This window comes from Bos mutus, chromosome 2 (assembly GCF_027580195.1).
Source record: "Bos mutus isolate GX-2022 chromosome 2, NWIPB_WYAK_1.1, whole genome shotgun sequence".
Classification (NCBI taxonomy): domain Eukaryota; kingdom Metazoa; phylum Chordata; class Mammalia; order Artiodactyla; family Bovidae; genus Bos; species Bos mutus.
Genome location: NC_091618.1, coordinates 10,503,371 through 10,519,459, shown reverse-complemented (window position 1 = coordinate 10,519,459; position 16,089 = coordinate 10,503,371). Strand labels below are relative to the sequence as shown.

The 16,089-nt window shown below is 43.2% G+C and overlaps 1 protein-coding gene across 1 annotated transcript in view; it reads right to left on the bottom strand.

Moving 5' to 3' along the window:
• The window catches only part of STX12 (syntaxin 12), a 35,637-nt gene extending 26,424 nt beyond the window's left edge, over window positions 1-9,213 (bottom strand). Inside the window, exon 1 of the mRNA XM_005895907.3 lies at window positions 8,976-9,213. Coding sequence (XP_005895969.1) covers window positions 8,976-9,093 — 118 coding nt within the window. The 5' untranslated portion in view covers window positions 9,094-9,213. The remainder of the gene's footprint in view (window positions 1-8,975) is intronic.
• Window positions 9,214-16,089: the final 6,876 nt, after the last annotated feature.

Here is a 16,089-nt window from a genome sequence, read left to right as displayed (position 1 = left end):
GCCAAAGCCTTTGACTGTGTGGATCACAATAAACTGTGGAAAACTCTGAAAGAGATGGGAATACCAGACCACCTGACCTGCCTCTTGAGAAACCTGTATGCAGGTCAGGAAGCAACAGTTAGAACTGGACATGGAACAACAGACTGGTTCCAAATAGGAAAAGGAGTACATCAAGGCTGTATATTATCACCCTGCTTATTTAACTTCTATGCAGAGTACATCATGAGAAACGCTGGACTGGAAGAAACATAAGCTGGAATCAAGATTGCCAGGAGAGATATCAATAACCTCAGCTATGCAGATGACACCACCCTTATGGCAGAAAGTAAAGAGGAACTCAAAAGCCTCTTGATGAAAGTGCAAGTGGAGAGTGAAAAAGTTGGCTTAAAGCTCAACATTCAGAAAACGAAGATCATGGCATCCGTCCCATCACTTCCTGGGAAATAGATGGGGAAACAGTGGAAACAGTGTCAGACTTTATTTTTTGGGGGCTCCAAAATCACTGCAGATGGTGACTGCAGCCATGAAATTAAAAGACGCTTACTCCTTGGAAGGAAAGTTATGACCAACTTAGATAGCATATTCAAAAGCAGAGACATTACTTTGCCAACAAAGGTCCATCTAGTCAAGGCTATGGTTTTTCCTGTGGTCATGTATGGATGTGAGAGTTGGACTGTGAAGAAGGCTGAGCACCGAAGAATTGATGCTTTTGAACTGTGGTGTTGGAGAAGACTCTTGAGAGTCCCTTGGACTGCAAGGAGATGCAACCGGTACATTCTGAGGGAGATCAGCCCTGGGATTTCTTTGGAGGGAATGATGCTGAAGCTGAAACTCCAGTACTTTGGCCACCTCATGCGAAGAGCTGACTCATTGGAAAAGACTCTGATGCTGGAAGAGATTGAGGGCAGGAGGAAAAGGGGACGCCAGAGGATGAAATGGCTGGATGGCATCACTGACTCAATGGACTTGAGTCTGAGTGAACTCCGGGAGTTTGTGATGGACAGGGAGGCCTGGCGTGCTGCGATTCATGGGGTCGCAAAGAGTCACACACACTCACACAACTGAGCGACCGAACTGAACTGAACTGAGACTCTCTCACAGGCAGACTACATTTCCTCCTTTAGAGGAAATACACAGAATGTAGTGACTTAGGGCAGGCTTCCATTTGCCAGTGTTGCACTTTGCCCCACCCTGCTTATCTGACAGCTCCCTAACTTAACAGCTCTGTCCTCCAGATAGGCTGATGCCCTTGCTCCAACCCGCTCCCTTCCCTAAGGCCCTGCCACCTTTGGGAAGGTTCCTGCATATTTACCGGAGTCCAGCAGAGTGCCAGCACCCAGGGAGCAGGAAGCAATTGCTGATTAATTCAGTTAGCCTCAGTTTTGAGACTTCCCTCGTGGCTCAGACGGTAAAGCATCTGCCTACAATGCAGGAGACCCAGGTTTGATCCCTGGGTGGGGAAGATCCTCTGAAGAAGGAAATGGCAACTCACTGCAGTACTCTTGCCTGGAAAATCCCATGGGAGGAGCCTGGTAGGCTACAGTCCATGGGGTCGCAAAGAGTCGGACACAACTGAACGACTTTACTTCCTCAGTTTTATGTCATGCCACTTTCAAGGCAGCAGATACGAACGAACATGAGCTAGGAATAATGAGACCTAAATTCTAAAGCCAAACAGGACCACTAACTACATGTACGGCACCAGATAAATCATTTCATGTTGCTGGGTCTCTTTCACCAATTGTATATGATATTCAGGTTTAACTAACACATATTGAGTACTTTTTGTCTGTCACAGTACTTACTATTTGTGTGGGTGGGGTTTTTTTCCTCATTCAATTACTATGACTACATAAGGACTAAATGACCCTTAAGTACTCCCACCACTGCTCAATGATAAAAGTCAACAATAATGAAGAAGCTCTAGTCCCAGAATGATGCTGTGTAACCAAGCAGTTTTTTTGCAAGACTGAGTTTGGCTGAGAGAGACTCTGCCTCTCTGTACAAATGGGACTGGACTGACTATACACCTCTGGAGAGGAGGGACCACATTCTACTCATTTTTGTATTTGCATAACCACACATGCATACACACTCCTCCAGAAAATAATTGGTTACAGGGTGACACATAGAGGTAAATGTTACTAGTATGGCAGTTCAAAGAAACAGATCTCATCTTATTGACTGTCTTTACATAGAGCATTCTCTTTAGAAACTCTAGAGATTTCAAAATTTCAAGTTGTTAATCACCAATCAAAATGTATTAAGTGCCCTAGACAGCAAAGGGGATTTTACAGACTATGGGGGAAAAGTCAATTTAAAATCAGCTGTTCTTGGTTTAAACTCAGCTGAGAACTTTTTTTACCTAGTCTTTTCTGACTTCTTTTGTTTGCTGAGATACATAAATTGGGATGGGGGGATTGGGTGGAGGGAGGAGGACTTTATAGCGTCACTTGTTAGCTAAACACCAGAATGAATCCAAGCTTTCATTAATTCTATTCAAATTCCTGAATATTGATATTTTCCTAAAAGTTTCCAGCAAGATGCCCCAAAACTCAAATGATAAGGACAGTAATGTCTTTGTTTACTGGAAGTAGAATTCTTTGTATAATGCCCTCCATAACCACCAACATCAGAGTTTATTTGAAAATAGTGACTCAATGACCCATCTGTTTCACAACCAAGAACTGTATCACTTGAGACTTCCCTGATGGTCGAGTGGTTAAAACCACCTGCCATTGCAGGGGACATGGGTTTGATCCCTAGTCCAGGAAGATCCCACATGGTGGGGAACAACTCAGCCTGTGTGCCACAACTATTGAGCCTGAGAGCCTAGAACCTGTGCTCTACAGCAAGAGGAGCCACCGCAACGAGAAGCCCACACACCACAACCAGAGAATAGCCCCCACTCCCTACAACTAGAGAAAGCTCAGGGCAGCAAGGAAGATGGAGCCCAGCTACAAAAGTAAACAAATAACTCTTTTTAAAAAAAGAAAAGAACTGTATCCCTTAAACCTAAAGCACAAAAAGAAACAGTTACATACACACTTATTTTTCCCTTGAATGCACTTAAGATGTTAAAAAGTAAAGTGATACTTTTTGGAATAATTTTTATCAAAATGGGTTAAATCTAAAGAGTTTTCTGGTCAGCTTAATGAGAAAACTCCTTTTCTAAGCATTCTAGTAAATGAAAGTTTTACTTTTAGACTGATTTGTTACATTTTGGATGAAAATCACTGGGTATCTATCCTCTATGAAATGCTACATAATCTGGAAACCAGATGACTAGGCCAAATGTAAAGACAAGTTCTTCAGTTCTGTGTAAGCAATTTTGTTATTTTTAAAACTAGGCCTCAATTTCTCCTATCACTGACCTCTCATGTTTAAAAGCATGTCCTGGCTAAAACTTTTATAAGACTACAAAGCAAACCAATTTATTGCACATTACAGCTAACATCCACACTAGGAACTGCTCTAAACTGAACACTCTTCGTGGACTTTTAGCTGAGATCAGCTTTTAGCAGAATCTGAATCTCCAAATGAACCTTAGTTCATATCAAAGTCTAGACACACTGAAAGCAACTACCATAAAGGTAAACAAGCAAACATATATTCAAGGAAAGAATCGTATTTACATAAAATGAGAACATGATAGCTTACGTTACGACATAAGTCATGACAATGAAGTCATCTCAGCGTCTTACTCTGAAAATTAGGTTTGCATCGTTTTTGCAAAGCTATCATGAAAATGACCTGACTTTTTAGCCACTATGATAGGAAAGCTCTAAACTAAACTGAACACAAACACTGAATATCGAAGGTATAATCTTCTATTTACCACACCCATGACAGAACACACAACGGGTTAAGAACATAGACTCTGAATTGAGACTGCCTGTGTGTTATTCCCAGTTCCACAATTCCTAGTAAAAGGCTCCACTCCTTTGTGCCTCAGTTTCCTCACCTAAAAAATGGGAATAACAAGAGAATCCTCGTGTGGCTGCTGAGAGGCTGACATTAAGACAATATGAAGCTGAATTCAGAACAGTGTCTGGCACTTAAAAGAACTCAATCAAGCATAGCTATTATTATCAAACTCGAGACCAAGAAAAATGTACTTAGCGATGATAAAAATCAATTAAGTACATACTGAATGCCAACTATTAACACATATCCACTGCAGTGCCAGGCCCTGTAGTTAAGAGAGAGCTGTACAATGCACGGTTGCTATCCCCACAACACTAACAGTGATCTCTCAGTTGGAATAACAAGGTCAAAAAGCATGCATTAATTACAGAATACACAATAAAGTAAGTGCTAAGCTTGCGAATTCAGAAAGAAAAACAAAATGACAGTTAACATTTCTTAAACAATGCTGCAGGCCTGCTTCAAGCACTTTACATAAATTTCCTCATTTAATTCTCATGATCCTATGAAGTAAAGACTGTTATTAACTCCATCTTACAGATGAGGAAACTGAAACGGAGAAGTACAGCAATATGCTTACACAGCTAGTCAGAAGCAGATCCAGGACTCAAACCCAGACCGTCTGACTCCTGAGCCCGCTCACTTAACTACTAAACTATGGTGGAGCAGGGGACTCAACCAATGCTATTCCGGCCGGGCACTATACTAGGCACTTTCAAAGAACGCATTTTACCAATAGCATTCATTTTACAGATAGGGTAACAGACAGAAAGGGGAACTGCTCCAGGCTAACGGGACAACATAGAGGAGCAAGAACTCTGTCACAGATCTGCTGAGCCTAACTCCCGGGCTCCTGTTGACTTCATTCTTTGAAAAGCAAGGGAAAGCTTAGTTACAAGGAGCAAGATTTAAGCACAACTCAAAGGATTTGTATAATTTAGGTGGTTTGCGAGGTAGGGAACGATTGAAGAAAGGAGGAATAGAATGAGCAAAAACTTGCTGCAGAAATCAATGTTTAGGGATGTTAAGAAAAATAGCCTGCCTGGAGCAAAGGGTGACGAATAGGAGAAAATATGGCTAATTTGGATTAAGATGACAAAGACAATGGAAGCAAAGCGGAATGCTAAGACCTGATGCAGCAACAACAGCCAGGCACTGTAGGCTCTTGAGGAGGTAAGAGGGATTTTAGACATACTGCTGATAGCATTATTGGGGTGAACTAGAAAGGAAAAGGAAACACTGAGACTATGCTGCTGGATACAGATGTTGAGATCATGAAGACTTCACAAAGTGGGCAACAAAATAAACAGCAAAGGCAAACAATTTTAAAAGAACAGCCCACAGGATTTCACACAACAGTCAATTTTAAAAGTTTAGCTGCTTTTAAGTTTTTAGTAAACAAAATCATATCAATAAATTAGCAACATTAAAGAACAGACATGCTGTTCTTTAATCTCTTCAGAGATAACTTGGAGCCTGTTAGGTTATTGCCCTCTATCTGCCCAGACCCTTCATTTCACAACAGGCGGAGTCAAACATTTTTCTTCTGTTGCCCACACATACTGATAACAACCGTTTGTGCCAGGCAGTCAACCTTAGCTGTACCTGTAACAACCCACACAGTGGCCTGCCGTATTTCAGCCTGAAAGGCTCAGCAATTCCAAACCCACAAATGCAGCTGAAAAGTTGAGAAAAAAGAATAAGCTATTCTCTCATATTTTCAATAAATACAGGTCCTTGCAGGACTATATGGACGTGGGCATATGTCTGAAGCAGGGGGTGGAGGGGGGTGGGTGTCACATCCATACTGTATACTTAGGTACACTGGCCAAGTTTGGGGAATGGGTGCCAGCCTGGTAAATGGGTAGAGACAATGTCACCCTACCCATTTCCAACTCCCAGAGCCTCACTAAACAATCCCAAAGGGAAAATTCCAACTCACACTGCCTAGGGTCATAAGATGTGGTAGGAACCACATAGCACAAGATAAATGAGGCAGGGAGAGTTTCAAGATGGTGGAAAAAATCTCATTCATTCAAATCTACTAAATACAATTTACTGAGCCTCAAGACCCTAAATAGTATGATCCCTGGCTATCTCCACGGCCTCTTTTCCTACTATGCTTCCTTCTCTAACTGCAGTCCAGACACATTAGTCTCCCTGCCATTCTTGGAGGCACTGAGGTCTTTGCTCTTGCAGTTTCCTCTGCCTAGAATGCCTTCCCTCAGCTACTCACATGGCTCCCTCATTTCATTCAGGGGTCTACTCAGAGAGGTCCTCCTTGACCATCTGATGTAAGAATAAATAGCACTTCTTTCTCTGGTTACTTTGTGTCTCCTTATCCTGCTTTATTTTTCCTTCATAGCACTTACTATTTCTCAACATTAGTTATATATGTGTATGTATGCCTATGTATGTATATACACACATTCATACACACATATATACACACACACACACTATCAGGGCAGGGTTTTGTCTATCTTGCTCATCACTCCATCCCCTGTGCATAGCAGGTGCTCAAAGAATATTTGTTGAACAGCGAATAAGTGAATCTATCATATGGGTAGATCTTAGGTAAGTACTAGAAATATAAAGATGAATAAGTCATGTCTCATTTCTTCGAAGGAACTAACAATCTAGCAGGAGAGGTAGACCAACCACAAGAGGAGAAAGTTCCACAGCTCAGGCATTCCCCATAGCTTCCTATGAAGAGTAAAAAAAAAAGTCACTTCTAACCTGCTGAAGTGTTAGCTGCTACAAAACTGTAATATTAATTAAAAATTATAAAAAGGCTAAATGTTGGTCGTAAGAGACAGATCTGGTTTCAAGTTTCTTATCCTGTTTCCTAACCCATAAAAAGAAATAATACTGGTAATTACTTCAAAGGGTTGTTACAAAATCAACACTTACATCGCTGTAAAGCACGTACATCGCCTGGCACACAGTAAGCACCAAAAATGTTAGCTATTAATGTTATTAATGGCTGAATCCAACTATTACTTGAGCCTGATGCCTAACCAAGAGCTAAATCTTATGAACTCTATCACCAAAGACACCTCTCCTATCCTTTCTTTCTTTTCATTTTCAGTTCCTAACTGGTGTCTCTGATTCCAGTCTCTCCCTTCCAACTCGATTTACACATTTCTACAGAATTAAATCCAAACCCATTACGTTAGCAATTAAAGCTCTTCATATCTAGGTCCCAGCTTAACCTTTCCAAGCCTACTTTGCACTCCATTCTAGAATCCACCACACTAGCCAAATTAAACCACTCTACTTTTTTATACACAGCACATGCTTTCCCCCTACCATGCCTTGTTCATTTAATTCCCTCCTTAAATGCCCTTCTCTTATTTACTGTAAAAAGTTCAAATCCTTTCCACCATCTTTCCAGCCAGACCTAACTCAAATGCCATAATGCCTTCCCTGGTCCCTCCCAAGTGAAAAAGATGTCTCTCCTGACTACCTATAATTTTATTATATCTCTTCTATAGCACCAAATCCTTTCAGTTGCTATGTGTGCCAAAGGCTCCCTGCCAGTTCTTATACACAGTACATGCATGATACTCAAATGCATACAAAATGAACATTTCACACATAGACATTAAAATTAGAATTGGTCTCAACAATAAATTTTTGGCTTTGAATCAGAATTTTCTGATCTAGCCTGTGTTACAGCTCCCTCACAAAAGGAAACTGGAACACAAAGTACTATACTTCTGAACCAATGGTCATATATTTTAAAAATATTTTTTGGCTGCACCATGCAGCATATGGGATCTTAGTTCCCCAACCACAGTTTGAACCTGCGCCCCATGCAGTGGAAGCATGAAGTCTTAACTTCCCTGGACCACCAGGAAAATCCCACCAGTGGTCATGTAAATTTTTGTTTCGGATTTCACAGATCACATAGTCTTCTTTCCACTCTCAAGGCGCCAAGACTCAAATGATTTCCATCAGAAACTTTCCCTCTCTCAAATTCTACATTACATATTAAATTTAAAAGCTAAGTGGTATTTTTCTTTAAAATATAGAACATAATTGTGATTCAGGACCAACTAGTTCTACCTATTAACAAGGCACAGCCAAGCTCACAAAAACACAATAATAAACAACAAGGATGATGATACCATTCCTTCCAAGTAGTTGCTGCTGCTGCTGACCTCCTGTTTATAAGGCTCTGAGATGATCTTCAGGCACAAGATTTAACTCATTCATCTACAGTCTCATTTAGACCCTAACAGTGGGGAGGCAGTTTTAAGACAAGCAATGACATTCTGAAATCCACCACCAATTCTACCATGTCTTACTTGCTATGTGATTGTGGCCATGTCCCTGAGCTTCTCTGTGTATCATGCTTGTTCAAAAGAGTAACTAGATGGGGAAGGAAAACAAAAGACTCATCAGCTTGAAATCCAAAAACACGCAAATCTTCTGCTACAAAAGACAAAATACTGTAAACTGAAGTGTCTTTGGTGAATTCTCTTTATTAAAGTAGAAGTCATCTGACCCCTTGAATACAAGTCATTGTAACTGACTTTCAAACGTTACAGGAAGAACTGTATTAAAGTCACCAAAACACATGCATTCTCCACTCTGCTTAATTGAAAGCAGCTGACTTTCAAGAAGCCAGAAGCTGAGCAGAATGTAAAGTCTAAACCAGTAAACAACTCCCGATCCAAACTGGTCAAAGAGAAGTGGGTGGAGGGAAGCAGATGACAGGAAAAACTCGGCTGACCGCTGCATCAGGTTGACTCACTCACTGCTCTGGAGCAGACAAACACACCCTCCCACCCTGGGGCTGTCAGGACTGCTGTCTTAGCCCCAAAACACCTTAAGGGCAGAACTCCTGAGAAGAAACTCGAGCTTCAGTTGAGGCGCCGGACCCTCAGGGTGCCTGGGCCTGGCAGATTCGCGGATGGCAGGCCACCGTATCCAGAGCGGAGCGCCCGAGACGGCCTCAGGTGTGGCTTTGGGCTCCGCCGTCCCGGCAGCCTCGTCAGGACGGCCCCCGCCCCCCCAGCCGCCGCGGTACCCCGGCTCACTGGCTTGGCTGATCCGCTGGATGTTGCCGCTGCATGTCTGGATGATGCTGTTGAAGTCCCGGAGCGGGGGCCCCGAGCCCCCCGGGTTCCGGTACATGTCTAAGGGACCGTAGGACATGACGAGGAGCAGACAGCGACTAGCCCCTGCACCGCGCTCCTACCGGAAACAGCCGCCAGACCCGACCCGCAGGCTGACAGGGAAACCGGGAAGAGAAAGGGCGGGGACGGGATGAAGCTGCGTGCGCACTAGCCCCGCCCCCTCGCGGCGCGCTCGCGACCGCTCCGGCTCGACCCGCCCCGCATTTGCGCAGGCGCTGCCGGACCTGGCGGCTGAAAGGTAGCTTAGAGACGCGACGCCCTGGAGTTTGCGGGGCGGAGCGATGACGTCATGCCGTTGGGACTCGGATGGGAGAGTCTGGGGTGGCGGTGTTGTTTATTGTCATGGCACGGCGACAGAAGGCAAGAATTTTTCAATTAGCATAAAATTGTACCAGATGATCTCAGCCCTAACATCCTATCCTGTTCTATTCTGAGAACTCAGGCCCAAATATGGAGAATTCGACAACCTTGAAACCCAGATCCGTAACCAAACTCCTGAGATTCCTCACTCTTTTCATCCCCTAGGGCTTTGGGAGGATTTTTGAAGCACTTTTATGGTTTACAAATCACTTTCATTTCTCTCTCCACCCCTCTTCTAGTCTGCGTGCTTAGTCGCTCAGTCGTGTTCGACTCTTTGCAACCCTATGGGCTGTAGCCCGCCAGGTTCCTCTGTCTATGGAAGTTTCCAGGCAGGAATATGGGAGTGGGTTGTCATTTCCTTCTCCAGGGGATCTTTCCCCACCTAGGGATCGAACCAGCGTCTCTTGTGTCTCCTGGATTGGCAGACGGATACTTGATCAGTGCGCCACCTGGGAAGCCTAACAATAAAATAATAATGAAAAGATTTTTAAAGCACGTATTATGTGTGACCCCCCCCCCCCCCCACTGCAGTTCAGTTATTCATAAGCTGTTTCACGCCAAGGGACGATGTCCTAACTATTCTTACCTTCAGACTAGATAACAGACCCAATGGACTGTAGACTACCACGCCCCTCCATCCGTGGGATTCTCCAGGCAAGAGTACTGGAGTGGGTTGCCATTTCCTTCTCCAGAGGATCTTCCCAACCCGGCTCTCCCGCATTGTAGGCAGATGCTTTACCATCTGAGCCACCAAGGAAGTCATGGATAACGGACAATCGATTTTTAAATGTTGAAGTAAAGTAACAACAGAACAAGCATGATCATTTTCCCTATTTCAGGTGAGAAAGTTAATGCCACAGAGGTTAATTTGCTTTTCTGAGATTTGACTGCAAAACCCAAGCACTAAGCTAATTGTATTGTCATCTTGCTATGTCCTTAAAATGCATTCTCATATTACCAAATTCATTCTCCATCTAAATCCCTTCAAATAGCTTCTTCATCTATATCCCAAACCAGGATTTCTTGGAGAACTAGATTCTCAATTTTTTAAAATCATTCCCTTAAGTAGCTTGTAATGTATGACCTCAGTGTTTCCATAGAAGACTGCATTTTGTGAGCTTATGGTAAATGGAAAGACAAGGGTAGATTTTGCTTTGGGGGGAGATTAAGATAGACAGAAGTGAGGGGAAACTGGCAGTGTTTGTTTTCCGTTTTCTCCACCCCACTTCACCCCAGTCTGCTTTGCAATCTCTGGGGAATGACCAAGAGAGGAAGCTGCTTGTCTGTGTGGGAGGGGGCCCTTAATGGGTGAATGAGCCTACGTGCAGCCTTAGAGCTTTTATAAGCAAATCCATCTCTATTTTTTTGTTGTTGTTGGAGCATTTATAAGAGCTTTTTTCTCTCTCTCTCTCTTTAGAAAAGGACAGATGACATTTGGGGGCTCTCATTCTGGTTTTTAAAACCATATATATATATTTTTAGAATCCATAGTTTTATATGTTTGCCGGCTAAGTCGCTTCAGTTGTGTCTGACTCTTTGCAACCCCACGTCTCTTCTGTCTCCTGCATTGGCAAATGGGTTCTTTACCACTAGCGCCAACTGGGAAGTCCATAGTTTTATATATCTTGCCAGCAAAGGTCCATATAGTCAAAGCTATGGTTTTTCCAGTAGTCAGGTATGGATGTGAAAGTTGGACCATAAAGAAGGCTGAGCTGAAGAATTGATGGTTTTGAGTTGTGGTGCTGGAGAAGACTCTTCAGAGTCCCTTGGACGGCAAGGAGATCAAACCAGTAACTCCTAAAGGAAATCAACCCTGAATATTCATTGGAAGGACTGATGCTGAAGCTGAAGCTCCAATACTTTGGCCACCTGACATGAGAGCCAACTCATTGGAAAAGACCCTGATGCTGGGAAAGATTGAGGACAGGAGGAGAAGGGGGTGACAGAGGATGAGATGGTTGGATGGCATCACCTACTCAATGAACATGAGTTTGAGCAAACCCCAGGAGATAGTGAAGGACAAGGAAGCCTAGTGTGCTGCGGTCCATGGGATCACAGAGTTGGACACAACTTAGCACCTAAACAACAATGGTAGTATTGTATGGACTTCCCAGGTGGCACTTGTGGTAAAGAATCCCCCTGCCAATGCAGGAGACCTAAGAGATGCCGGTTCGATCCCCTGGGCGGGGAAGATCCTCTGGAGGACGGCATGGCAACCCACTCCAGTATTCTTGCCTGGAGAATCCCATGGACAGAGGAGCCTGGCAAGCTACAGTCCATAGGGTCACAAGAAGTTGGACATGACTGAAGCGACTTAGCACACAGCATACATAGTAGAGTAAATCAGTATTCTTGTCTGGGAAATTCCATAGACAGAGGAGCCTGGCTGGCTACAGTCCATGACAAGAGTTGTACACGACTTAGCAACTAAAGCACCACCATAGTTGGAGAAGGAAATGGCAATCCACTCCAGTACTCTTGCCTTGGAAATCGCATGGACGGAGGAGCCTGGTATGCTACAGTCCATGGGGTCACGAGAGTTGGACACAACTGAGCAACTTCACTTTCACTTTTCACTTTCATGCATTGGAGAAGGAAATGGCAACCCACTCCAGTGTTCTTGCCTGGAGAATCCCAGAGACAGAGGAGCCTGGTGGGCTGCCGTCTCTGGGGTCACACAGAGTTGGACACGACTGAAGCAACTTAGCAGCAGCACCACCACCACCACCATAGTAAATAATGTACATTGTACTTTTTACTTAGAAAATAGCCTTGGGAATGTTTTCATTTACATTTGACTCTGTTCAATGAAGTGAAGTTCAGTAAAGGTTTTCATCCTGGTTTGAAGTGGTGGTTGTTATTGTTGGTTTTTCTCCAACTAAAATAAAAAGTCGTTTTCCATCTGTGCCATGGCTATCTTGTGCTGTCACTTGTAGCAATACATTTGTGCCTTGCAAATACTAAATGTCAAATGAGTATATATTGAATTTATACATGAATAATAAATAATAAGTATCATTTCTTAAATGCCCATCCAGGCAATGTGAACACATTTTACAAAGTTACTGGTAATTCCTAAGATGAAACCCATCTGATAGAGACCACCTATGGTCTGACAGATTTATTAACTTAATGCTGCAAAAGGGACAGTTATGGGGCGTCTTACCAAGCACAGGGAGAGAGAGAATTATTCTAGAATTTTTAAGGATGGACTGTAGGTAAAATTTAAAAGAAGCAGTGTTTTTGATAGCCTCAAAGCATACCAGGCTATGTGTAAAGGGATTATCATCGGGCCTGAGCTAACAAGAGGACTCAGAATCCTGTTTCCTTGGAAACTAACAACGTGAAGATAAATGTGGAATGCTGTATCTAGAAACCCCTTATCTGAAGCTCTGCACCTGGGTTGGAAATTGAGGCTGCTACTCTGTGTCAAAGTCACTCAGATGCTCCAGGCAAGTGTGGAATGTTCTGGTCTCACTGATATTTCAAATAGCAGATTTTCTGAAAAGCACTGCTTTTAGAAAATGAGATTTCTCAGCATTATGTCTTTTTTGCTAATTGTCAAAAACAGTTTTTCATGGTTTGAACCCATCAAGGTGAGATTAACTCCTTGGTAACAGATGAAGAAACTGGTGTTCTCTAGAGGTCTGGATGCTTGCCCACCATCATGCAGCTATTAAATTGCAGAGCTATGATTCATGCATATTCTATGACCCAGTAATTCTACTAACTATATACTCAACAGGTGTGCATCAATATGTGTTCCAAAAACCAAGTATTAGGAAGTTCATACCAGCATTTTTTATGACTAAGCAGATTTCATCTGTATTAATTTTTATTGTGTTATGATTAACATACAATATACAGATATTACATGTTCATTTCAATGAATTTTGACATTTGTATATACCCACATACTGTGTTAGTTGCTCAGTCATGTCCAACTCTTTGTGACCCAGTGGACTGTAACACACCAGGCTCCTCTGTTCATGGAATTCTCCAGGCAAGAATAATGAGTGGGTTGCCATTTCCTTCTCCAGGGAATCTTCCCAACCCAGGGATCGAACCAGTGTCTCCTGCATTGCAGGCAGATTCTTTTTCATCTGAGCCACCAGCCACCAGGGAAGCCCACACACCCACATAACCACCACCCAAACTGAGAAACACAACATTTTCATTGTCATCAAAGAAAGTTTCTTCAAACTGTGGTCCTTTTTTTGTGGGAGGGGCTACACTGGGTCTTCGTTGCTGCACTTGGGCTTTCTCTAGTTGTGAGCAGGAGCTGTCTCTAGTTGAGATGCTTGGGCTTCTCAATGTGGTGGTTTCTCTTGTTGCACAACATGGGCTCTAGGGCACATGGACTTCGGTCATTAGTTAGGGTTGGGGACTCAGTAGTTTTGGTACACGGGTTTGCCCCCGAGCATGTGGGATTTGTTTCCGGACCAGGAGACAAGGGACTGAACCTGTGTCCCCTATATTGCCAGGTGGATTCTTAAACACTGGACCACCAGGGAAATCCCAGCTGTGCTCCATTCTAGTCAATTCCCCTCATCCCCAAAAATCATTTTCTGATTTTCATCATTACAGGTTGGTTTTGTCTATTCTCAGACTTCATCAAGAAGGGATCGTACTTTATCCTTTTGTCTTCTGATCATACTTTAAATATTCTATCAGTTCAGTTCAGTCACTCAGTCATGTCCGACTCTTCGGGACCCCATGAATCGCAGCACTCCAGGCCTCCCTGTCCATCAGCAGCTCCCGAAGTTCACTCAGACTCATGTCCATCGAGTCAGTGATGCCATCCAGCCATCTCATCCTCTGTTGTCCCCTTCTCCTCCTGCCCCCAATCCCTCCCAGCATTAGAGTCTTTTCCAATGAGTCAACTCTTCGCATGAGGTGGCCAAAGTACTGGAGTTTCAGCTTCAGCATCATTCCCGCCAAAGAAATCCCAGGGCTGATCTCCTTCAGAATGGACTGGTTGCATCTCCTTGCAGTCCAAGGGACGCTCAAGAGTCTTCTCCAACACCACAGTTCAAAAGCATCAATTCTTCCGCGCTCAGCCTTCTTCACAGTCCAACTCTCACATCCATACATGACCACAGGAAAAACCATAGCCTTGACTAGACGGACCTTTGTTGGCAAAGTAATGTCTCTGCTTTTGAATATGCTATCTAAGTTGGTCATAACTTTCCTTCCAAGGGGTAAGCGTCTTTTAATTTCATGGCTGCAGTCACTATCTGCAGTGATTTTGGAGCCCAGAAAAATAAAGTCTGACACTGTTTCCCCATCTATTTCCCAGGAAGTGATGGGACCGGATGCCATGATCTTCGTTTTCTGAATGTTGAGCTTTAAGCCAACTTTTTCACTCTCCACTTTCACTTTCATCAAGAGGCTTTTGAGTTCCTCTTCACTTTCAGCCATAAGGGTGGTGTCATCTGCATATCTGGGGTTATTGATATTTCTCCTGGCAATCTTGATTCCAGCTTGTGTTTCTTCCAGTCCAGCATTTCTCATGATGTACTCTGCATATAAGTTAAATAAGTAGGGTGACAATATACAGCCTTGATGTACTCCTTTTCCTATTTGGAACCAGTCTGTTGTTCCATGTCCAGTTCTAACTATTGCTTCCTGACCTGCATACAGATTTCTCAAGAGGCAGGTCAGGTGGTCTGGTATTCCCATCTCTTTCAGAGTTTTCCACAGTTTATTGTGATCCACACAGTCAAAGGCTTTGGCATAGTCAATAAAGCAGAAGTAGATGTTTTTCTGGAACTCTCTTGCTTTTTCCATGATCCAGCGGATGTTGGCAATTTGATCTCTGGTTCCTCTGCCCTTTCTAAAACCAGCTTGAACATCAGGAAGTTCACGGTTCACATATTGCTGAAGCCTGGCTTGGAGAATTTTGAGCATTACTTTACTAGCGTGTGAGATGAGTGCAATTGTGCGGTAGTTTGAGCATTCTTTGGCATTGCCTTTCTTTGGGATTGGAATGAAAACTGACCTTTTCCAGTCCTGTGGCCACTGCTGAGTTTTCCAAATTTGCTGGCATATTGAGTGCAGCACTTTCACAGCATCATCTTTCAGGATTTGGAATAGCTCAACTGGAATTCCATCACCTCCACTAGCTTTGTTCATAGTGATGCTTTCTAAGGCCCACTTGACTTCACATTCCAGGATTTCTGGCTCTAGGTGAGTGATCACACCATCGTGATTATCTGGGTCGTGAAGATCTTTTTTGTACAGTTCTTCTGTGTATTCTTGCCACCTCTTCTTAATATCTTCTGCTTCTGTTAGGTCCATACCATTTCTATCCTTTATCGAGCCCATCTTTGCATGAAATGTTCCCTTGGTATCTCTAATTTTCTTAAAGAGATCTCTAGTCTTTCCCATTCTGTTGTTTTCCTCGATTTCTTTGCATTGATGGCTGAGGAAGGCTTTCTTATCTCTTCTTGCTATTCTTTGGAACCCGGCATTCAGATGCTTATATCTTTCCTTTTCTCCTTTGCTTTTCGCTTCTCTTCTTTTCACAGCTATTTGTAAGGCCTCCCCAGACAGCCATTTTGCTTTTTTGCATTTCTTTTCCATGGGGATGGTCTTGATCCCTATCTCCTGTACAGTGTCACAAACCTCAGTCCATAGTTCATCAGGCACTCTA